The following is a 25,585-nucleotide window of genomic DNA, read 5'->3' as shown; positions in this document are numbered from 1 at the left end:
CAGGAGAGATTATTAGGGGTACTCTCATTCCGTAACAATTAAAATGAAATCAATTCATTAGCGAGTCCCGCTGATTCCCCGCTGAGTGCAGTCATAAACTCGCGCTGCATAATAGAACAGATCACACTGCACTTGCTGGTGGAATGCAGAATGTGTTCAGTAATTACCACCATTCGATGACCATCCTGCAATAGAGACAAATTTCCATCTGAAGGGTCCCGGGGCAGGGGCACGCTAAATCAGCTCCTCAGAGGTGAGGCGAGGATGATGAAGCACAGATAAACCACAGACGGAACAAGTGAATCAAGGAACAGATAAAGGAACAGAATAATTCTGTCTACAGCTGCATCTGCTCCAGTGTGTGTGTGTGTGTGTGCGTGTGTGTGTCTGCACAACAATCTCACACCACATCAACCGACGCGGAGGCACACACTGGGAGGCCCACAGTCATTAACTGATTGTTATCCAATTAGACTATTAGCTAAGATGGCAACTGAGGTTCGGGGCGTGGAAGAGGGGAAATGAAACGGGAGCTGCGTTGCAGTGGCCGATTTAGGACGGGAGGAATGCAGGGTAATTGAATTCGGTTTCCATCAAGGACCAGGCGAGATGGAAACGCGTTCTGATTGGAAATAAAGACAGGCATGATTGCAACAGAACTAGACACTGACTCAATCAAGGAGCCCCAGTCTGAGAAAGCCAGTGGAACATCCGTTCTGAACCAGCGCAAGTCAGGCTGGATGCTCGGGGCTCAATCCCGAGATCAGGAAAACCAGAGTCGACACAGACAGAGCTAAAGAGGTCTAAATAACTCTAGATGTAGCACCCAACTGCTAGCGATGCACTGGAAATTACAGTGATAATATTACATAAATAAAAATAATGATATACACAGTGGGGGGAAAAAAGTATTTAGTCAGTCACCAATTGTGCAAGTTCTCCCACTTAAAAAGATGAGAGAGGCCTGTAATTGACATCATAGGTAGACCTCAAATTCTGAAAATCACATTGTCTGATTTTTAAAGAATTTATTTGCAAATTATGGTGGAAAATAAGTATTTGGTCAATAATAAAAGCTCATCTCAATACTTTGTTATATATCCTTTGTTGGCAATGACGGAGGTCAAACGTTTACTGTAAGTCTTCACAAGGTTGGCACACACCGTGGCTGGTATGTTGGCCCATTCCTCCATGCAGATCCCCTCTAGAGCAGTGATGTTTTGGGGCTGTCGGCGGGCAACACAGACTTTCAACTCCCTCCAAAGGTTTTCTATGGGGTTGATATCTGGAGACTGGCTAGGCCACTCCAGGACCTTGAAATGCTTCTTACGAAGCCACTCCTTTGTTGCCCTGGCAGTGTGCTTGGAATCATTGTCATGCTGAAAGACCCAGCCACGTTTCATCTTCAATGCCCTTGCTGATGGAAGGAGGTTTGCATTTAAAATCTCACAATACATGGCCCCATTCATTCTTTCATGTACACGGACCAGTCGTCCTAGTCCCTTTGCAGAGAAACAGCCCCAAAGCATGATGTTGCCACCCCCATGCTTCACAGTTGGTATGGTGTTCTTTGGATGCAACTCAGCATTCACTCTCCTCCTAACACAACGAGTTGTGTTTGTACCAAACAGTTCTACTTTGGTTTCATCTGACCATAAGACATTCTCCCAATACTCTTCCAGAACATCCAAATGCTCTCTAGCAAACTTCAGACGCGCCCGGATATGTACTGGCTTAAGCAGGGGAACACGTCTGGCACTGCAAGATTCCCTGGCGGCGTAGTGCGTTACTGACGGTAGCCTTTGTAGCGTTGGTCCCAGCTTTCTGCAGGTCATTCACTAGGTCCCCCCGTGTGGTTCTGGGATTTTTGCTCACTGTTCTTGTGATCATTTTGACCCCACGGGCTGAGATCTTGCGTGGAGCCCCTGATCGAGGGAGATTAGCAGTGGTCTTGTAGGTCTCTCATTTTCTGATTATTGCTCCCACAGTAGATTTCTTCACACCAAGCTGCTGCCTATTGCAGATTCAGTCTTCCCAGCCTGGTGCAGGTCTACAATTTTGTTTCTGGTGTCCTTTGACAGCTCTTTGGTCTTCACCATAGTGGAGTTTGGAGTGTGCCTGTTTGAGGTTGTGGGCAGGTGTCTTTTATACTGTTAACGAGTTCAAACAGGTGTCATTAATACAGGTAATGGAGGACAGAGAAGCCTCTTAAAGAAGAAGTTACAGGTCTGTGACAGCCAGAAATCTTGCTTGTTTGTATGTGACCAAATACTTATTTTCCACCATTATTTGCAAATAAATTCTTTAAAAATCAGACAATGTGATTTTCTGATTTTTTTTTCTCATTTTGTCTCTCATAGTTGAGGTCTACTTATGATGTCAATTACTGGCCTCTCTCATTTTTTTAAGTGGGAGAACTTGCACAATTGGTGACTGACTAAATACTTTTTTCACCACTGTATATATAATAAATAAATAAAGAAATATATAATGACACCTTTCTGTAAATAATATAAATGGCTGAGCTGAGCCTTTGGGGGATTTTAAAAGATGTCCTAGGATGGAAAACCGGATTTACCTTCGCCATATGGAACTGAAACACCATGAACCTCATACACTGTTTTCTTGTTATTGAAAAAAACTCCGACATTACCGAAACAAATTTGCAAAACAGGTCAACTCCAAACCCCCAAAACTGTTACGTAATAGTATTGACTCATTATATTTACATCCCTAAAAATGTACATATCCCCAGCCCACTAGTGAAAGCCTTACAAAGCTGAACATAAGGGCTACGGGAGTGTCCCGAAGACCGCTAGCCTAAACGTTAAGCCACCTGACCGGTTACAATTTCTTCAGCTAGGCTAGCTAACCACAAATCATGCCAAGGGGACAGAAGGTGACCACAACACTACTCGGTAAGATTTACAATTTTCTTGCTACAGTACTAAGCAAGGCTAGACGGCTACTGTGATCCGTTGCGGTGACCAATGAAAGGAGAGCTAATCATTTTGTTCATGAGTCGATCATAACAGAAAAATCTGCAGGTTTCATTCTAAGGCAAAATAACAGTTGTTAATTGGCTTGTAAAACCGCATCTGAGGATCTTTTGCCCCAACCAAAGCTCACATACTTACTATTTATACTTGTAATACTCAGCAAATCAATTCTATGGCACCTTTAAAACAAGTGCAGCACTACAATAAAAAATCTACTCCATTATTCAATACGAGCCTCCCAATTCAATAGGCCTGTGTATCAATTAATACATACAGCTATCTGGAGCTCACTTCATGCACTCACTTTTAATCTGATTATACACTAGGAAGAGTTAAGAAAAGCAGTGGCTTTGTAAATGTATATTTGCTCCTGCTCTCTGTAAGTTCTTTTTTATTTAGAAAACCAAGAGTGTGTAATGATCATTACTGCATCACCTTATTATATTATCAGCATAATAGCTTCAACCTCCTTCAATCCCCCAGCATGCACACCAATTAACACCAGAACACACACAGAGCACTGCAGTCTGTTTTGTACTTGTAACAAAACTAGTAAATTAGTTGAGCAAATTATTTGAGCTTTAGCACCTCAAAATCGCTGCTTACTTGAGCCCTGAAAGCACGAGACTTTTAGAAGTCACAGGTGAAGCCAGCCAGCTGCATTTTTGAATGTGCAGTTATAAATATCACATACAAATTGATGTGGTGGGTGTTCCAGTGTACAGGTGCATTGCGTGCAATATTATTTAAAATGGCTTAAATTGGGGATACCATTTTTAAATAAAATACATATATATTAAATAAATAACCTGAATACATAAGAGAAGAAATGTATTCCTAAAATAATGCCAGCAAATTTAACCCAGCAATAGCAGAAAGGGGACGGGGGGGCGCGGGGTGGGAGAAAAATAGACTCTGCAACAGACGGCGTAGTCTGTAACTGACAGGCCGCATTAATGTCTCAAGAAGTTATGATTCATCATCGAAATACTGAGAAAGACAAATGGTCTGGCAGCTCCTCAAGCCCACTGTGTTGTGACTGTAACTGTGAGTGACGGTGCGAGCGGGGCGAAGATGGGACTGCCCTTAAGGCAGAATCTCCCACATTCAAAAAGACCTAAAACATTGATATGAAATGATTTCACACAGCCATTTCAAGCACTAGCCCCATGCTCCACTAAATAACCACAGGGCTGCAACTAACAATTATGGCTCTAACCAGTTAACCTACCCACTATTCGATGAATTGACTAATAACTCCTATGGCTATTATTGGTTTCTTTTCTATCACCATCACCATCTTTCAGAGCTCTCAGACCTGTGTGACGACCCATTTCCTTTACCGCGGTGTAACAGTATAGAAGTAGTTTTCTGCAGTGCAGCTTTCTATTCATTGTGGAGGGCCGGTGTTCAGCACAGTTGGCGCTCTGTTCTACTGTGCAGCGATACAAAAATAGCGCAACAAATATGACATGGAAGAGCCATCAAACGTTTTTAAAGGAATATCTAAATGAGCCTGATGCCTTCAGAACATGGGTCCTGTGTTAACCTAGAATCTTTGTCTAAAATAAGCAAAGATATGGAATCGAAGGGAACACCTCTCCAACTGTTAAGCATGGGGAGTGGATCGCTCATGCTTTGGACTAGTGTTGCAGCCAGTGGCACAAGGAACATTTCACTGGTAGAGGTAAGAATGTAGTCATGCAGTAATACCAGCAAATTCAGAAAGAAAATCTCACACTGTCTGAGGATAAAAAATAATGCCTTCTACAGCAAAATAATGATCCTAAAAACACCTCAAAATCCACAATGGACTACCTCAAGAGGTGCAAGCTGAAGGTTTTGCCATTGTTCTGAAACTCAACCAAAACATCATCAATAAATCTGTGCGCAGACCTCGAAAGTGCAGTGCATGACAAGACAGCCCAAGAATCTCACAAATCTTCTGCAACAAAAAATGGGCAGAAACCCCCCAAACAAGAACTGAAAGACCTTTAGCTCCTACAAAAAAAAACAAACCAAAAAAAAAAGCGTTCACAAGCTGTGATGCTTGCCAAAGTGGGTGTTGCTAAGGACTGTCTATGCAGGGTTGTCTATGCAGTAATATTGCTTAAAAGGTCAAATCAAGGCATCATTAACTTTATGCCTTTTGAAAAATCAGATCGTGAACTTTTCACAGTGACAGATACTTTCACCAAAGGTGGCAAAACTTGTATGCCACAGCAAAATGGGATACGCAGCAGGTGTATGATTTCTAAAGGGGTACAGGACTGCCAAATTTGGGCACCACTGCCACAACTGTGATCAGATCAGAGATGTAAAGAGCGTACTATACACACACACACCACACTACAGTATAGTCAACCAAGCTGTCTCAAAATCGGCCTGGTTCTCCTGTACTGTGGACCAGGTCAAAGACATATTTATAGGCATTATAAAAGGGTGAAAAGTACCTCAGGATTGGTCTGTGTACTCTTTGGGGTGATTGAGAACCCTCTAATACCTCAGGGATGAGTTAAAGTGACTTTTGTGATCCAAAACTGATCATGCAACATCAGTACCTGACTTCACTAAGGGCCTCGCAATGGTCCAACACCTAATGCGAAGCATTTCCAGAGGCCTACAAACATCCTACACAACTCCCTGATGTTTTTTTTTTGACAACACAGGTTTCCTTACTTGCCACCTCCAATGAAAATCTAACTTGTGCAGTGTCTTTCTGAGGGTAGACGCTTTGACGTACTTTGGCGTCCACTGTGGCGAGATCTACCTGTAGATCCTGTGATGACCTTTTCGGGTTCGTTGGAAACTTCTTTACCCATCTTGGGGCATCTGCTGTTGGGCTGACCTTGCTAGGACGGCCCGACCTAGACATGTTAGCAGTTGTTGCACAGGTTGTAAAACTGTTTAGCGGACAGTGGAACGCCTCATTGCTAAGTGTTCTGAGATGTTCTCAAACCCTTTAAACAGGGTTGTGGGTTCGATTCCCGGGCTCGGCAAGCTGCCACTGTTGGGCCCTTGAGCAAGGCCCTTTACCCTTTCTGCTCCCCGGGCGCTGGAGTTGGTTGCCCACCGCTCTGGGTGTGTGTGTGTACTCACTGCCCCTAACACATGTGTGTGTGTGAGTGTGTGTTCACAACCAGATGGGTTAAATGCGGAGGACACATTTCGCTGTACAGTGTACACTGTACAGTGACAAATACGTGCACCTTTACCTTTACCTTAAACGCTCCAAGCCTCTTTCTGAAGGTTGAAGAGCTCTTTGGATCACATTAATCAAACTAAATGAGGTTTAAATAACTGACTGGCTCTCCCCAAATCCCCTCCCCTAACCATGCTCTAATCACCTGCAGCTGATGTGCAGCACCGGGTTCTAATTTTAGCCACTTTTAAGTAGCAATAAATGCTATTTTACTAATTATTTCAGACAGAAGACATCTCTTTCAATATTGCTGAATGAAAAATAACAAAAAGGTGTATTGGGGTGTCCTAATATTCTAACCCTCTGAAGACTAACCTTCTAAACTTGTCTCTCATCTTCTCCAGATCATCTCTGGTTCGACCCATCTCTGCCTGCATGTAGTGCCGACTTGTCTCAAACTCCGTCTCCATGGCCTCCATTTTGTGGGTCGTTTGAGTGAGACGGCGGCGCAGGTCTTCATTTTGCTGTTGCAAGATCCTGGAAATAAAATGCACAGGAGCAATATTTAAAACCTAGAAAGGAACCTAGAAAGGTTTTTTTTTTTACAACAAATGCAGTCGCAAAGCAGCTTTACAGAGATCCGGGTCTGAGCCTCTTCTAAGCCAGCCAGTGGCGACAGTGGCAAGGGCAAAACTCCCTCAGATCAAGAGGGCGAAACCTTGAGAGCAACCAAGACTCAAAAGGGGACTCCGTCCTCCTCTGGCCGACACCGGATAGACAGATTACTGCTCAAGAATTGATCAGACCCAAGCTTGATCCTCTCAGCCTGCAGTACAAGAAGTGGTTAAGGCAGGGAGGGGTGTCCAGTCAGCCACAGGGCCAGTGTGATCGTAGGCTTTCTTTAGCTGGAATTAAAAAGCCTGCAGTAACATCGGCCCTTCTGTGAGGAGACCGGACGCCCCTGGGTTAAGAGTTTAAGAGATAAAAGATTTTGTCTAGTTCTATCATGTTCAATCTTGGTACTTGGTACAAATGTTCATCTGTGGGAACAAACAGCTCTGCAAGTGCATTAGTGCATAAACCCCTTCACATGGAGGGGGACAACAACAGAAAACAGCAAAAACTAAGTAAAAAAGAGAAAAGAAATGAAACGTTACGTCTGAAAAGGCTAAACAAGCCATAAAAAAACAGCTCTGTGACGGACCACCATCCACTGGTGAGACATTAAAAGAGTGGGTGTTGAGAGACTCAAGTGCTAGCTGCACAGGTGTGGGAATATTTGACTAGGAGGCAGACAAAAGCTCTGCTGTCTGTGTGTGTCTGTGTGCGCGTGTGTGTGGGTGTGTCTGAATGGTAGAGAGAGAGAGAGAGAGAGAGAGAGAGAGAGAGAGAGAGAGAGAGAGAGAGAGAGAGAGAGAGTTCAGTGGAGAAAGCACTATGTTCTGGGAGCAGCTGGTTACATGTTGAGTGGACAAGGGCAGTTGTCATGTGACACCATGCATCTGCTACACGCCACAAGGTTCTCTCCTCACTTCCCTCAGTACAGAGCACACGGGCTCTGGGTAGACACTGCTCTCTACACTGGTCCATCTCTCCAAGTAGCCAGTTTATTAAGTACACACCCTGTACATTTGAACAGGTCCACTTTTTATAAGGTATATCGTATATATTTTATACCCGTATATCGGTTTGCAGCTTAAAGGTTTGTTGTTATTAAATTGACCAACATAGAACCGTGTGTTTCCACAGACGTTCTCTCATGCAGGTCATCTGAACAGAGTACTCCTCTGCAATGGCTTTGCTTCACTGTAATGCAAATACAGCACGAGAAGTGGAGCATTTTCTGCTTCTCAGGATTCAAGTCATCCCAAACACATTCAATGATGATCCTTCAAGGAGATCTAGACTCAGAATGGAGTGGTCAGTTCATTCTACTGCTTCTGCACTTAGCTTTGCATATATCGTTTTGTCTCTTTGCTTTTCCAAGTAAGAGCTTCTTGGTCAGCTCCACACCTACAGTGGCCTACAGTGTAAAGTCGTCGGCTCACAGTAGAAGGACAGACAAACCTATGTGGATTTTTCTAAAAGAAAAAGAAGAATGGAGTTTGCTTTTCTTAATGTTGAAAGCGTTAAGTGCTGATGCATCCAATGGCGAGAGTTCTACCGGGTCTTGCATGGATGTTAGGGGTCTCATATTCTCTGTATTTGTCATTTGTTGAACTCTAGCTTTGAAAACTGCCACTTTCCTCTACTTTACTAACTAATCAACTCAAAATTATCCCTGAGGATTGGTCTAGAACTTTACTGCACAGTACTGTACATACATACACTAGCATAGCTGTCATAGCTGTGCTGAGAATGGTTCATTACCCAAATAATATCTGGTTAACAGTGCCCCTTAGAGAGGCTGACAAACTGTGCAGGAACAGATGGGCTACGGTCAGTGTACAGTGTACAGTCAGTATAGTGGCTGTAACTGTAAAACAGCCAATGTGTGTAGGTGGCTCAGGTGTTTGGTCAAGTTGGCCAGGCTGTGATAGTGCAAAAAAAAAAAAAAAAAAAAAAAAAAAAAAGGCTTACTCACGACTTTCCCAATTCACAGTACAATCAATTGTGGAGGTTTTTTGGCAACCCGTGGTCTACAGACGCTAAATTTTTAATTGACGCTGCTCCCCGAGCACCCCGCCAGACCACTGCTGCTCACTCAGTAGCCTCTCCTACAGTGCCGAGCAAAAGCAAGCAAATATCTTGCACACGGACACACATGCTCGAACACCTGCCAACACGACCCGGCTGAAAGTAAAAGCAAAAGCAAAGCGAGGGAACGGCAACATCAATGATTCATGGTATAGTTTGGAGGGGAGGCAGGGGCTTGTTTCAGGCTATAAATACACCCATACAATTTGCTCTTTTCAAAGCAATCGCTTGTTGAAAGATGCATATTCAGCGCACACATCTGAAAGCACAGGAATTAAGGGAAAGAGACAAAATAGCTGGACCACAGCAGGCCCTGAGTATGTGTAATTGCTTCAGGGCTGCAGGACAATGGATCTGACGCAAGGCGACACTGAAATTTGCGCCATGAGGTAAAGAGGTGGTGTGCGCTGATGGGCACATGAGAGCAATATGCAAGATAAGAGATGCTAAAAGATTTCCACACACTCTGAAGCACTCTGTGGCGCTAGAAGGGCAGTGAATAGCTCTATTTAGTAGGTCAAAAATCCAGAAAACAGCAGAACTGCAAAATACATTAAAGCAGCTGTATGCGAAAACATGCAATTCTTGCTCTTGGGCTTCCTCTACAGTCTGGAAGTATAATTTGAGCTTTGAGCCACCAGTAAACAACATGCTTTACACTTGCATTTTACAAGCTGAGAGATACAGAACTGCCATCTGTAGTGACTGAATCATGTTGACTGATGCAGCAGGACTCGGGTACTCGGAACGTGTCTCGGGTTAAGCAGGGTTACACAGTTCTTGTGAACTGCCCATTTCACCAAAGTTACATAGTGTCGTTTCTGGTGTGCTGAGCCTGGAAGAGCAACGCCAACAACGCTACTCTCCCTAGTACAGGTCAGAGGGTCATCAAGATTATTTTGAAGCTGTTATTTTAAGATAAGAAAATTAAAATAAAGCAGCTTTAAAGGTCCCTACAGTTTTAGGCCTCTACATGGAACCTAAGCATATACATACATCCACTCATTTAGCCAGCAGTTTAGCCTTGCCAATTCACGCTAAAGTTCTGAGAATTGTTTCAGCCTGGCCTGCTTTTTTTTTTTTTCTTTCCAGCGGGATGCAACCCAGGGCAGTCCAAACACAGCTTATGCACATGTATCAGTCAAGTGTAAGTGATTAAGAGAGGTTGAAAAATGGCCATGCTTTATTCCATACATTGTCCCACTAAACATCATAGGTGGACATCACACATCTATACATATCTGGTGAAGCGCTGGCAAGTTTTTGGCCTTCGTCAATGATTCAGTTCCCACCACACATTAGGGAGTATCTAGGGCGATCGATAAAGCTGCTAGTGTCACCATGACACACGTTTCCGCTGTACGTCACTGGGGAGACCTAAGTCTGGTTCATTTAGCCTGAGTGAACAGCACGTGCAGACAAAGGACACCCCGGCTTCGCTTTAACAAACGCTGTGACAAAGCCATGCATATCTCTCAACACTGAACTGCGGATAAAGGACAGCCTGAGAGGAGTACTGTACTGTTCAACCAGCAGACCTAAGCATCTGCAGCAGTCTCTGGCTCTGCGGAACATCTACCAAGCATATAGAATGTTAAGTCTTTGTTATCTGCATGGCTCTGGCAGCTGCAGCGTCTCTTAAGAGTGTAGCAGCAAGCTCTCCCAGGTGGAGGGCAGCACTGGCCAATGAGACAGTAATGATCACAGAGGATCACTGTGAGCCCCAACACACTTAAAGCCTGGCAAGACAGAAAAAGTGGCTGTGTGCTCTGACTGATCTGCTTAGCAGAAGGACACCTGCCTTAGACCTTCCAATAATCACCCTCCTTGCCAGCAGCTCCAGGCCAGGCTCCTTGATCTTCACCCTGCAGCCTGAGACACAGCACATACTCCTGGCCCCAGGCTGCCTGGAAGCCCAGACACACTGCCTGTGCTTGACTGGCTAGGTCATGCTGACAGACACTGTGTTACATTAAAATACTTCTTAGGGATTATACATGGCCAAAGACAACAAATATAGAATTGCACACACTGTAGATTACCGTTCAACATGATGACACTTCAGAAAAGTAAAGAAATCGAACTACTAAACACAGCATAACATCAGCTCATGTGCATGAAGCAGGATGTAGGAAGGAAAAAAAGGACACTTACTTGATTTTTTCAGCATCTGATAAGGACTCCTGTTAAAAAAAATAAACAAACAAAAGTAAATATCACAAGTTCGCAAGTTTAAGCATACAGCAACTTAGAAAACTGCAGCAGATTGAACGGTAAATTGGTTGAACAGCAGTTATTCCTCATGCATCTCGTAGATCCTGATGGTGATTCTAATTAAATACTTCTTACATTCTATCTTTAGACTGGTAAAAGTATGCACATGCTCCCACCTGTCCTCCAAAAACATTGATCGTCTGTCAGCCATAGCAATTATATCCATCTTTAATGGATTTTAATAAGTTTCTGTTGCAGAATTAGGTCTCTCTGATAATCAAAAGTAATGATTAGGAGCTAAACAGTAATTAAGAGATAAGGAACCGCTCACACTCAAGTAACCTGATACTGCCATTTCCCACTGGCTTGTGAACCACAATTTAAGCCAGGCAAAATACGATGCGAAAGAAAACGACCAATAAGAACGTTTAGACAGTCTTCACATATGCCTTTCAGTATTCCTTCCCTTAAGATAAGTTAAGAACAGTGTCTGGTAATACTACAGCTCGGCCAATAATCAAGTCTTTTCTGAGCTGGATCAGGTGAAAGTGTGCAGGTCAATGGGTCATCAGGAGCAAGATTAAGAAACACTGTGAGGCAATTTGAAGGCTATGGCCAAGAGCAGCAGTCAACTTGATTGACAGTGCTCTTAACCACCCATATGCATATGTCTTGTGAAGCAATGGAATTGATTTGGCAGCCCTGATCTTCTATCATATCCCACAAACACACAAAGGTACATCAAGGTAGCATCTACAACACGGATTGTCTCAAGTGTTGAGGGCAGTCCAAATTAAGTAAACAATGAGTTCTCAGGGCTGGAAAGGGTCAGGGACTGGAGGCAAGACCAGTGCAAGGTTCAGGATTCATTAGCCAAGCAACACAATTTTAAATAACCCTTAACAGGGGGGTGTAAATGGTGAGGGGGGGGAAAAAATGAAGCATCTTGGCACACATACCTTAATCTGAGATAAAACAGAAAAAGCAGTTTGTGATACTGGCTTGTTTTCACTCTCCATATGAACTGTAGAGAAGCCAACCTTTGGCAGCCCTAATTTATCCATGGTATTCTTAGGCTGGGCCCTGATCTCCAACCGGGTTGGCTGGTGGGCCGGAGGTTGCTGTTGAGCCCCTCGTCGATTCTTGCTATCCCACTCGGTTTCACTGCTATGCCTGGAATCGCCCACCCGAGCATAAATTGGACCCTCGGCTTTAGGTCGAGCCCCCTCCCTATTGGGGTCCACGTGCCGTCTGTCTGGCTCCCGTTCTGCACTGTCCTTTTCCATTGGAATATGCGAAGTCTTGGGCCGGTCGTTTCGCTCATTCTTTGCTGCTCTGCCTTGTTGAGTGCTCCAGTTGTCCCACGGTCGGTTCTTCTCCTGCTTCTTCTCTGAAGGTGCTTTGGGATCGGTTTGCTGGGAAGGAATCTGCTGCTGGGACTGGGTACCTTTGGGAGGTTCCAGCTTCTTACCCCCAAGCATTTTCAAGCTTGCAGGACTCAGAACTCTGTATGTAATCTCATCCAAGAACTGGGAGAACTTCAGCTTCTCTTCCAGGAGCTGGATCTTCCACTCTGGTGGCACAGAACTGGGGGAGGTAGAAGAGATAGAGGCAGCGCGTCCTGGGGGAGATGTTCCTGGCTCCTTTTCCCGGTCCAGGGACATGCTTTTGGGTTTCCTACCACGGCCGCAACTTTGGGTCTGTCCCAACATCTCAGCTGACTTGGACTTGCGTAGGCTGTCACTGGAGTTAACTCCCAGTTGGTGTGGCTGCTTGAGAATACCTTTGGGTGGAAGGGCCTGTGGCGGAAAGGTAGATTTGGAGGTACAGCGCTCTTGTTTGGGAGCAAGAATCTCTGCCTGCTCCTTGAAAACCAATGAGCGCTCCCCGCTTCGGCTAGAGAACGACGGGGAACTTCCACGGATACACTGCTGCGAGTCGTCTGAGGTAGAAAGGTCCTCTTCACCCGACAGAGTCAGGAGGTCCTCACTGCGGCTGATAAATCGGTTAATGCCCCTTTTTTGCTTACGAGGGTCGTCCATTCCGAGAGCACCATGGCTAAATATCCGTGGAGGGGGAAGGACCGTAAGCTCCAAGCTGGAGAGGCTCGAGACATCCAGTTCGCTGTCTGAGGCTAACGACCATGATGATGAGAAAATATCTGTGGCCTCTGGACTGTCCAGGCACTTTGGGTAAGGGCCGGTAAAGTGCGTGCGCTGCAAAACGGGAGAAAGATTTCGGAGGTAAATTACCTGGCTGGAGTCAGGCTGCCCCGGCACCAGAGGGTTGCCGGTTGCTGAGGGACTCCCACTAAGGTCATCCCGGAACACGGGCAGGCTGTGGCGCGTCTCGCGGTGTTGTGGAGGCGCCTTGCGATACGGCTTCCGGGCTGGGGCGGCACTCGTCATTCTGGGAGCTCAGCGTCCGTCCAAACACTGACCGTTAGTCCTGCCAAGAGACATGAGCATGAGAAATTGCAGCAGAGCAGCACCAGCCCTAGATTCCTGCCCTGTCCAAAAAAAAAAAAAAAAAAAAAAAGACTGCTCAGTGTCTCTGCTCTTGCTTTTCCCTGGCCTCCTGGCTTCTTCCTACCTCCACCTCCCCAAGCGACTGCCATGAAAAAAGCAGAATCAATAGGCTTTGATGAATGCAGCAGCACTGGGCAGTAACCAAAAAAAAAAAAAAGCAGACCGTCAGAGCTTGGGGAAAGGAGGGAGGGGCATGCCACTTCAAATAACCATCAAACATCTGTCAATGCTTGTGTAGAGTGCTTTTCAAAAAATCTGCCTCAAGAGTGCGCAGCGTATGTAATAAAGTGTGTGCAAGGGAAGAAGGACAGTTGTGAGAAGGGGAGGATGATGGAGATAGATGAGGAGGAGTAGGAAAAAAGAACAGAGCAACTGTTAAACCACTGCCTGCGTGACGCTCACCGATCACAGGGAGCTAACTTTGGAAAGGGAAAAGTGGGAAGGTCATTTTATTGGCCCCACCCATTGACATAAGGCTGACCCCTTGTTCAGAGATCACTTAGATGGAGAGCAGATTTTATAATACCCTATTCAATCTGCCTATTAATAAAGCATAAGCGTTGAACAACCCTGCCCTGGAACTCAGTTAATGCAGTGTTAATGAGAAAAAGATGGTAGATCCTATGGACATATGAAAGATATCCATATCTATTTATATATCTTACCCCCTAATTCACAACTACACCTACAGTACAGGAAAAACCAGCTCAATTTTCGAGGTTACAATTTCAGCTCACTTGCAATTTCCTGCTATTAACAGCTATGAGGGACAGTATAACCACTAGTCTCTCAGGTCACCAAGATCTACGGTCTCCATTACATCCACTGCAGTAACAGCTGTGATAATATATACAAGTCACAGCCCCTTTGTCCCACTATACATATTCAGTACTGAGTGCTGTGACAGCGCTGCACTGCCTATTGTACTTCCTGTGCTCTTTGCTGGTGCATGTGTACTTCATGTAGTCGTGTGTAGTATTGTGTTGCTCTATGTTGCACCATAGTCCTGGAGGAACGGTATTGCTGAGCCCCTTGAACATCTGACTGCTGGAAAGCTTGAAAAGACTCTTCCTTGGCACCCACTGCCGAGCAGTCCCAGCACTAACCTTTAAGAAACTTATCATGGACTGGCTGGAAACAAATAGAACACTACCCCTGTTATAACGACGAACAGAGTTGAGTTAGTGTTGAATATTCACTCCAGGTCCTGGAGGACTTCTGACCAGCCCAGCCCAGCCCAGCTTGGTGCCTTGCCTGCTCAAAACACACCTACTAAATCTGCAATTACCGTTCAGCCGAAGCACAAACTGGGAAAATGACAGTGAAGGAAAGCTACATTTCTCTTTAGAACTGCTGCTATGTTACGAAAGCAGTGAAATTCTATTCACTGAAGAAACAAAAAAAACACGGGTGCAACAAAAGGGGAACGTGCTGGTGTGTCTCAGCGTTCCACCAATGAAAAATCAATTTCATTCCCAGTGCAGAGTAGCTAATGTGCCAGGGAGGAGTTCAGGGCCATGCAAGCGCTTACGCACACACCCACCAGCACTCTGCACTCAAACACGTGCGCTCTCACTCAGGCTTGAACCTATCTTTTTTTTAATGTGTCACTAAATACCAAACACACGCAATTACTGCTAAATACTCACTACAATGACGCCATTTATCATGGTTTACTGCAAAATACTCAGAAACCCTGAGTCATGAACTGAAATCTGTGCCTGATTCTCCTGTAAAACTAGGCCAGGCTGACTGTGACTCTGCAGTAGTCTGTTATTCAATGGGACATTTATTCTGTGGGGGGAGACAAAAGAGTCTTGGAGGACTCAGAGGCCTTGTCGTCTCTCTTAAGATGGCAATAGACAGGATTTGTATGTGCCTTGTAAATTTTACATATGCCTAAAGCCTGAAACCTTGTAGTCTGAAAGGGCTCTGTCTTCAAGTCACGCAACATTGGCGAGACTATATCTGGGAAAATGCATGTGTGAGAGTACATTCACCACAGCTGCAGGAGAAAAGGTTTAAAATGTTGCAAACTGTTCTTACCAGGAGAGTGGGTAATTTCAACAGCCCTAGAAAAGAGTGGTTTGATGTGATATGCTCTGTTTTAGAGAAACTTACACACCCTTACAATGGCCCAAATTGGTCCTTTGAGCATCGCCCTGAAAGAAGTACTTGGTTCCATAAAGAACCGTGTTGGTAACGGAGTTGTGAGAGTGTGAAGAAGCTTTTACAGCTCTAAAGAACTTTCACTTGATGTTCTCGAGTTTCTTTATCACTGTAACCACACTCCCATCTCCTACAAACACAGCTCTCCTACGAAGTCGCTCAAAGAACCATTTACTCTAAGAGTGTACAGACTCAGACTCCTCTAAAATGAAGTCTAACTCCTCAAAAGTGCTATTACACATGGTCACAATCCCCCTGCAGGCTGAAGACTCTGCTTCATTATAATGCAGCGCTCTTAAAAAGAAAAGTGCTACGAAAAGGTGCTATGGCGGCGCCATAGAAAAGCCACTTTTAGGTTTTTATAAAGGATCATGTCTGTAATAGGAGTGTGGAGAAGTGTGGAGTGAAGGTTATTTAGGTTCTCACACTTATACAGCTCTATTGCAAACACTATTCTTTATGAAACCACAATAGAACTCTGCATACACACACATATACACCCCCCTACACACAAACCAGTCCATAGTTTACAAATTATGTCTCGTTTAGTTGCATTATGTGCACACTTGTGAATCCCATTATTATAATTATTAGTTTATTCATTATTATCATTATTAAAAAAAGCCAATTATGAGCTTTACTTCAGCCACCTTAATCCTTTAACAGGGACTGCAACTGCCCGGTAGACTGAGCTGGATGTGTTTTACCTACAGACTAGCATGTTCTGAAGACCATTTACTTCTAATATAATAACATATGAGCTAGTTGTACTCATTAGTTCTGCCGTAGCCATCATAGCTAAACCTCACTGTGCGTTGAACAGCTATAGGTAGAACTATTTAGATCGGTAGGAACGTATGTCAGGCTGTGACTGAAGGGATGGAGATAAAACATCAGTAACCTTTCACAGTAAACTTTATTATATTCTAGTTCCACTGTTTTACCAGTGATTGCTCTGCAGTACTGGTTTGTTGCCAAAATTACCCTAACTGGGCAAGTCAACCGGCTGGTTGACATGCGTATCTGCCTCCTATATAGTTTAACCTGCTGACTTAGGCTGCAGGAACACAATATTACAATATTATTGTGTTTATTAATTAGTGTGACTGTTAAAGGGTTAAACTACTCTAAGCTTTTACAGAGGCTCTATACGAAAAATGGACAACGTTGTATGTGTGCGTGTAGGTGTGTGTGTGTGTTTGTGTTTGTGTTGCACTTGCGTTTCACTGGAGTTACAGCAGCACAGCAGAGCAGGGCCAGGCCTTGGACTCCACCGCTTACAGAAAAGAAGACTGTTGCAGCATGCGGCCTTCACACACATGCCCACGCATGAGCTGCAGTCTTTCATAATAGAGTAATGGAGTGTGCTTAGTTTCCCTTCACTGCTTGAAAATGTGACATCTTAATTGCAGTCAGAGCTGGCTTTAGATTCACTAATTACATTTTTCAAGTGCATTCATGCCACGTATTTTAAAAGCAATGACGTAAATTCATCAAGATTGAAATGACATCTTTAGTTACCTGAAGCTTATGTAATACAAAACATCAATGCAGTTAGTTTCAGGCTTTGTGCAACAGCTAATTAGACCACGAATAATGCAGCACATGATCAATGTCAAAAGGTGGGTTTTACTGGGTTACCGGACAACAGAATAAGACAAGATGGTTCACTGGACTCCAAGGCTAGTAGTTTTTCATTAGTAGCCAGTAGCCAGCCAAACATTGAATGCAAACACATCGACCAACACAATTCCTCACAATGTTAAGATTTTCTGATGAATTGCTTCTATCAATTCCATTACCTTTTTCATGTCTACTATCAAGTTATGGGAGTTGGCAACTTTTCATTAGGTCTTCTCCAAGTCTACATTTTAAGCCCCCATTGTTCTCTTTGGCTTGTGGCTTTTCATGAGCTCTTTAAACCCTCTCCTTATTAATCTTACTGGATCTTTTTTCTCTTTTCTGGTATGGTATAGCAGTGTGGTGACCTTTTAAAAAAAAAAGAAAAAAAAAGTGACCTGTAACCAACAAGCCCAACTATCCAGCCAATAGTAACTGCAGTCAAAATAGCTGTTTCTTCTTATTCTTAACTAAATGTATTATATTCATCCAGTTAGTACAACACCCAGAGAATTCGACCCTTCCTCTCTAGAGAGGCCACCCAGGTGCTCGTTCAGTCTCTGGTTACTTCCAGACTTGACTACTGCAGCTCTCTTCCGGCTGGTCTCCTTTTGCGCACCATCAGGCCCCTGCAACTTGTCCAGAATGCAGCGGCACGGGTCGTCTTCAACGTTTCTAAGTTCAGCCATGTTACTCCACTGCTGTGTTCTCTTCACTGGCTTCCTGTAGCTGCTGCCCACATCAGATTCATAACCCTGACCCTGGCCTACAAAGCCAAGACTGGACCAGCCCCTCTGTACTTGATGGCAATGGTCAAAAGCCGATCCGCACCAAGAGCCCTTCCAGCTTCAAGTACGGCTCAGCTCGACCCGCCATCCCATAAAATCCACAGAAGACAAGCGTCCAGACTTTTTTCTGTCCTGACCCCAAAGTGGTGGAACGAGCTTTCCCTGGGTGTCCGAACAGCAGAGTCTCTCGCTGTGTTCAAACACAGACTGAAGAACCACCTCTTCTGAGAATACTTGGGCGAATAGTAGAGTACTATGGTCTTGTATGGTTGACTTGTGTTTAGTAGTGTCTAAACTTGGAGGTATCTTTTAATTTTAGTCTATTCAAACTAGCTGAGGTTTTTCTTTAGTAAATAGTGAAGCACTTTTGTGAGTCGCTCTGGATAAGAGCGTCTGCTAAATGCAGAAATGTAAATAATTCACATTTCCCTCTATTCATAATCTCCCCTCATTTTTTATAGAGGATAATTTTGACAATCAAAGAATGAAAGAAAAGGAGGATGAGGTGTGGTCCTATGAACTTTTCAAGTACACAGTGGTTCTAGGGGAGAATAAGGCAATTTCAAAAATGCCAGACGTCAGATCACAGGTCCGTAAACAGAAATATGAACAGCAGTGACAGCTAGGGATTTTTTTAATAGTAAAGAAGTAAAGCTGTAAATTGTAAAGAACACATATCACTATTTAAAAATTATCTGTAGTGTGGGATTTATTTTATCTAAACCACCCAAATTACTCAAAAATCACTCCAGCTCTTAAGTCAATGAAAGGCAGGCACAACATTTTTAACCTTCTTTGGAAACTTTGTTTGAATAAAGACTAAGGCACAAAGGCACTAATGTGACAGCCAGCGTTCCCCAAGTTCCCCAAGTCAGGAGAATCAGTGTGATTCTGCATGCAGTTTATAAAGATTCCTTATCCAGACTTCTGGAAAAAAGCCACTCCTACACATATTTGTTTATTGACGCTTGCATCCAATTTAAAAAGGTACTTTCAGACGATGTCATGCTCATGCAGCTCCACTTAGATTTACATCTGCTTTGGTTGCATTTTTTTTTAAATCTGCCGAAATCCTCGAAACCTGGGTTGCTCTGGCATACGCATGCCCCATTCCATGTGCTTTACCTCACATTCACCCCAGATTAAACACCCTGTGTGAATCCCCTCATAATTCTAAAGGTGCAGATTTTATTAAAGGTGCACGTATTTGTCACTGTACAGTGTACACTGTACAGCGAAATGTGTCCTCCGCATTTAACCCATCTGGTAGTGAACACACACTCACACACACACATGGGTTAGGGGCAGTGAGTACACACACACACCCAGAGCGGTGGGCGGCCAACTCCAGCGCCCGGGGAGCAGAGAGGGTAAAGGGCCTTGCTCAAGGGCCTAACAGTATTAAATTGTCCCCCTACTCATACTAGTGTCTGGGTGACCCTAGCGGTCTCAGTCCGAGGCATGGCTGATCCTACACATTTTTAATGCTTTTATTCATTAGCAAGGCAACGTATCAAACAAGGACACAAAACGTCATTGATGCGAATCGCCAAAACCTATTGGATGAGTAATAGCACCAGCTTGTGGACAATCTTCAGCCTGCTGAACGCGAGCAGGTCCATGAGGTGCGTTTTGGAATTGGTATTATTAGTTTTTCTGCACTGTGATGCCGTTTACAGCACCAGACCTGGTATACCTCTACATATACACCCGAACCTACTGTACTGTTCCATTTACATGCACAACACCCAATCACTGGACTAGATATTCCTTTCTTTTTATTTACTAGTACAGTAACTTAGTTTCCTTAACTTAGCTGGCACATGAATCACCCTGCCTCCATGCACACGTTTGCACTTAATGAGTTTTACACTGTACTTATTGTCCAAGCACCCAGCCTATCTTTGGCCCTGTGTCTATTGTCCCATGATTTTACCCATCACTGCACCAGTTTCACTTTACTCTACCCTGGGTTAGTATAACTGGATTGAACTGTCGCAAACACAAATCCCACTTTTAGCTCCCCCACATAATTTAATACCTGTAATATTGCTCTGTTGCATCAGTCAGTATGTTCCTTTCATGTTAGATGCCGTTTCTGTATCTCTGGGCTTAAATGAATAAAATAAATAAATAAATGCATGTTTAGAACTGTCCATGTGGGGGAGCTAAAAGTGGGATTACGCAGTGCTAGGCAGTTCTGGTATTGGCCAGACTTTAGGGCCCTTAATGTCAACAACAGAGATGCCATTCTCCCTATTACAAGTCATTGAACATCACAATGATTCTGGATACAATACGTCCAAAAAAAAAAAAAAAAAGGTGTAATTTCCTTTCATTTGGTTGGTGTAGACACTGAATGTATTGCGTAGGATTTTGTGCAACTGGATTCAAGAAGTCAGATGTTGAGGTTTTTACCATGTAAAGCCAGCCTAACATTGATCATAACATTATGATGCCAAAAATAGCTAGGCTAATGTCACAGCTACGAGTACAGTCAAGAGGGAAAAATAAGAAAAACAAGATTCGAGAGTCAAGACCAAGGGCGAAAAGGTATTAACACATGGAACAGCAGTCAAGTTGATCATCAGTAACTTGGGCTGCAGGGAGCTTTGTTTGGATAGCTATAACTATAGTTGCGCTCCGCCAGTCGTCTGCATTAGATGAGCCAGTTCAAAAAGTCTCCACATTTTGTATGCAAGCAGAGAGGCTCATGTTACATTTACCCGCAAATGCTCCCAGCCAATTTTCCAGAGAGTTCACTAAGCCAACTTGATGCCCAGTGCTGGCAATCCACACACTTCCTTTTAGCCACTCACTCTCCCTCTCCCTCTCTCTCTCTCTCTCACTCTCCTCGCCTTCAGAGCCCATTCCACGTTCTCTAATGATCAGCCTTTCAGATGCCAGACGTCCGGCACCAGTCACTGCAGCACGGCGCTAAGAGTCTACCCTACTGAATATCAAGTTTGTCAGTGGATGCTGGTTGCAGCACCTTCACGCTGGCTTAGAAACACTCAAACAGCATGGCTGGTGGAAAATGCTAGAAAGGAAACAACAGATTAACATAGAGCAAGAGTCTTTAATAACTGGCCTCAACCTATTACACTGAAACACACTGTAGAACGTAATAAGTAAGATTACGTTTGTATGGAAGAACTGAGAACCGAGTCAAAGATCTGATGAACAAGTTCCAAAAGAGCTTAATAGCAAATGTATGGGATTCAAAATACCAATGCAGAGCCAAAATCCATGACTAACATTTCCTCACTCGAAGAGCAGGTGGTGTAAACTGTGGGGCTCTCTTTCATGAGGGAGATGCAGCATCTTCCTGCTGAAGCCGCCTGCATCTTCCCGTCATTACAGAAACAACTGGGTTTCACTGGGGAGCGCAGTGGAGAGTGATGGGGCAGGCCAATTACAGCTATTTCTGGAGGCTGCCACTCCCAGCAATTCACAAGCCAATAACGAACACACACACACACACACCAAACTTTTCATCGGCTCTTCCTTCTAAATAATGATCATAATGAGCATACCCAAAAAATAGAGCTAGCTCATTCAGTTGTAGTTAGACATATTCATTAATGCACATCTGAGTGAAGTTTATTTTACATCAGAAGATGTAGGCCATACTACTTCGGGTATAAAACACTCAAGCTTCATTAAGCTGTTGCAGTTGATGTTCCGAAACAGAGCTTGTGCAGCCAAGAAACAGCCTATTCGTATACAGTATACAGTCACTGTCCAATGAAAAACATGTATCTCCAAAATGGGGACTTTACAGGAGAAGACAAAAATGTTCTGAACTTCGAAAGGATTTTAGAGCATTTCTATTGGTCTATCCAGAACAATTTACACAGTCTACAGAGCAGCTACACTGTTCAAACTATGGAGACAAATTACAAAAATGGAGATACATGTTCATCATTGGACAGCAGCGGTATGAATATTAAAACGTACACACAGATTATATATATATATATATATATATACACACACACAGTGGGGAAAAAAAAGTATTTAGTCAGTCACCAATTGTGCAAAGTTCTCCCACTTAAAAAGATGAGAGAGGCCTGTAATTGACATCACAGGTAGACCTCAACTATGAGAGACAAAATGAGAAAAACATTCTGAAAATCACATTGTCTGATTTTTAAAGAATTTTTTGCAAATAATGGTGGAAAGAAAGTATTTGGTCACCTACAAACAAGCAAGATTTCTGGCTGTCATAGACCTGTAACTTCTTATTTAAGAGGCTTCTCTGTCCTGCACTCATTGCCTGTATTAATGGCACCTGTTTGAACTCGTTAACAGTATAAAAGACACCTGCCCACAACCTCAAACAGGCACACTCCAAACTCCACTATGGTGAACACCAAAGAGGGTCAAAATGATCACAAGAACGGTGAACTATTTGGTACAAACACAACTCTTGTGTTAGGAGGAGAGTGAATGCTGAGTTGCATCCAAAGAACACCATACCAACTGTGAAGCATGGGGGTGGCAACATCACGCTTTGGGGCTGTTTCTCTGCAAAGGGACTAGGACGACTGGTCCGTGTACATGAAAGAATGAATGGGGTCATGTATTGTGAGATTTTAAATGCAAACCTCCTTCCATCAGCAAGGGCATTGAAGATGAAACGTGGCTGGGTCTTTCAGCATGACAATGATCCCAAGCACACTGCCAGGGCAACAAAGGAGTGGCTTCGTAAGAAGCATTTCAAGGTCCTGGAGTGGCCTAGCCAGTCTCCAGATATCAACCCCATAGAAAACCTTTGGAGGGAGTTGAAAGTCTGCGTTGCCCGCCGACAGCCCCAAAACATCACTGCTCTAGAAGAGATCTCCATGGAGGAATGGGCCAACATACCAGCCACGGTGTGTGCCAACCTTGTGAAGACTTACAGTAAACGTTTGACCTCCGTCATTGCCAACAAAGGATATATAACAAAGTATTGAGATGAACTTTTATTATTGACCAAATACTTATTTTCCACCATTGTGTGTGTGTGTGTGTGTGTGTGTGTGTGTGTATATATATATATATATATATATATATATATATATATATATATATATATATATATATATATATATATATATATATATATATATATATATATATATATATATAGGGGCAGTGGTGGCTCAGCGGTTAGAGCTCCGGGATATCGATAACAGGGTTGTGGGTTTGATTCCCGGGCTCGGCAAGCTGCCACTGTTGGGCCCTTGAGCAAGGCCCTTTACCCTCTCTGCTCCCCGGGCGCTGGAGTTGGCTGCCCACCGCTCTGGGTGTGTGTGTGTACTCACTGCCCCTAACACATGTGTGTGTGTGTGTGTGAGTGTGTGTTCACTACCAGATGGGTTAAATGCGGAGGACACATTTCGCTGTACAGTCCACACTGTACCGTGACAAATACGTGCACCTTTATGTGTGTGTGTGTATGTATGTATGTATGTATGCATGTTTTACAGTACTCAACAACAAAGTACCGCAACAACAAAGTATCTCCAAAATGGGGACTTTTTTGGAGTAGGCAAAAATGCTTTCAACTTTGAATGAAAGTCAATGTGTGTGTATATACACACACACACACACACACACACACACACACACACACACACACACACACACACACAGCTGCTGTCCAATGAAAAACATTAATCTTGTGCAGATTAATCATGTGTTAACGTGTTAACAAACAGCATTATTTATACATATATACAAACAAGCATTATTAAATGCAACATTTACAGCTCAATTACTGTCAAAGTACTGTTAAGCTGTATTTTAGGGGGTGCAGGCTTTTCAGCAGTGCTCAGGGTTTTGTAATAAGTTGTGAAGAAAGTTTGTAGAAAATTGTGAAAATTGTGGCTTCTTGCGCACAAAAGTGCATTTCTGAATAACTGTGTAATTATTCTGACAAACTGATTAAAGTAAAAATCCATTAAAGGATCTAATGTGAAACAAATGTGACACAGTTGTTGATCCTTGCCATATTCAGTGCACTGAGGACATCTGCGTTAGCAAACGGGAACTCAGGTATGTTCTCACTCCACTAAACCCATCTGTCAGAACTCACCTTATGCAATTAGAACTTTCAGCAGTGCCTCTTCCCCGAACCACATAATGGCTCACAGCCTGCTTTTTCACGTCTGCCTCCATGAAGTGGTAACGACATTAGTGAACTCCAGTGTTTCAGACACACCTAGAAAAGCCCATTTCAGATGAATAGCAGACTAAAGAATCGGCGCTCTGTAAGGGAGGGAAAAGGAGACTTTCGGCATTACCAGAGCCAGTCTGGGCTTGAATCTCTGCGGTGCATCGGCCAGGGTGGGGGTTCGAGATTTGAGAAAATGTGTCTGGCTTTTCCAACAGGGAAAATAAAACTGGAAAATTGCCATGTGAAAGCGATCACCATTTGAAATGGAAGTACTGTACTGCGAGCCATATGTCCCAAGCTGAACAGAGTATGAGTAGTGATGCGGTGATGGATGAATTTTGAACATGCTGTCCTTCAGGAACATATTCCATTACAATACATAAACATACTGATAAGGCAGATGGGTACAACTCACTATATGCTGTTCCTTACTGCTACTGGCTGCCAGTTTTCCTCATATGCTTCTATGGGGACATGTTTCATTTAATAATAAAAAAAAAAAAAAGGTAAAAAGGCCCTAAGCAAACATTTAAGCCCCCTTAATGGGCAGTACTTAGAACCACCCCCTTTTGGTAAGTTTCCCAACTTGTAAATGCTCTTTGTAGCCAGTTAAGAGTCTTTTCATTCTTGATGCTGGTCAATTTCTGTCAAAAAGACTTCTAGATCAATAGGATTCTTGGGCCACCTTGCAGATTTGCTATGACGTCAAAATCAAGGGACTCTTTAGGTAGTCCACTGTGAATTTTGGCTGTAGATGATTGGTGTGGTGCAACAAATAACACCACTACCTGTCAGTGAGCTACCACACCACATGGACGACTGGGGTTCGATTCCCGGTCTGGGTGACTATGCTGCACTACATCAGTAAGAATCATTGGGCAAGACTCCTAACACTACATTGGCCCGCCACTGTAATACAAGTAACCTCGTAAATCACTCTGGATAAGAGTGTCAGCTAAACGCCAAAAATGTAATAAAGCCATCCTCTTGTTATCTTCAGCATTTATTTATTTATTTTTACAGTTGGTGTGATGTTTGCTTCCAGAATTTGCTGCAATTTAATTGAATCAGTGTTCCTCGTGCCACTGGCTGCAACACGAGCCCAACAGTCGGAGAGGTGTTCTTTTAATGAACTCCTGCACCCTTCTTTTCCCTCAAAACATACCTGCGAAACACACTGCGACCAACAGTCCACAGGACGTTCGAAAAATGTCTCAACTTCTGATGCTGAATTTGTGGTGATGACGCAGGGAAGGTATTCTTCA

General features: G+C 43.6%; 1 protein-coding gene across 2 annotated transcripts in view; it reads right to left on the bottom strand.

The window, feature by feature from the left end:
- The window catches only part of tjap1 (tight junction associated protein 1 (peripheral)), a 94,728-nt gene that overhangs the window by 25,068 nt on the left and 44,075 nt on the right, over positions 1-25,585 (bottom strand). The window contains exons 5-7 of one of the 2 annotated variants that reach the window (XM_072677640.1): positions 13,305-13,500; positions 10,993-11,021; positions 6,517-6,678 (exon numbers count right to left, since the gene is read on the bottom strand). In XM_072677640.1, coding sequence (XP_072533741.1) covers positions 6,517-6,678; positions 10,993-11,021; positions 13,305-13,460 — 347 coding nt within the window. In that variant the 5' untranslated portion in view covers positions 13,461-13,500. The remainder of the gene's footprint in view (positions 1-6,516; positions 6,679-10,992; positions 11,022-13,304; positions 13,501-25,585) is intronic. The other variant, XM_072677641.1, reaches the window with a different exon arrangement.

Source organism: Salminus brasiliensis, chromosome 4 (genome assembly GCF_030463535.1).
Source record: "Salminus brasiliensis chromosome 4, fSalBra1.hap2, whole genome shotgun sequence".
NCBI lineage: Eukaryota > Metazoa > Chordata > Actinopteri > Characiformes > Bryconidae > Salminus > Salminus brasiliensis.
This window is presented reverse-complemented; position numbering and strand designations above follow the sequence as displayed.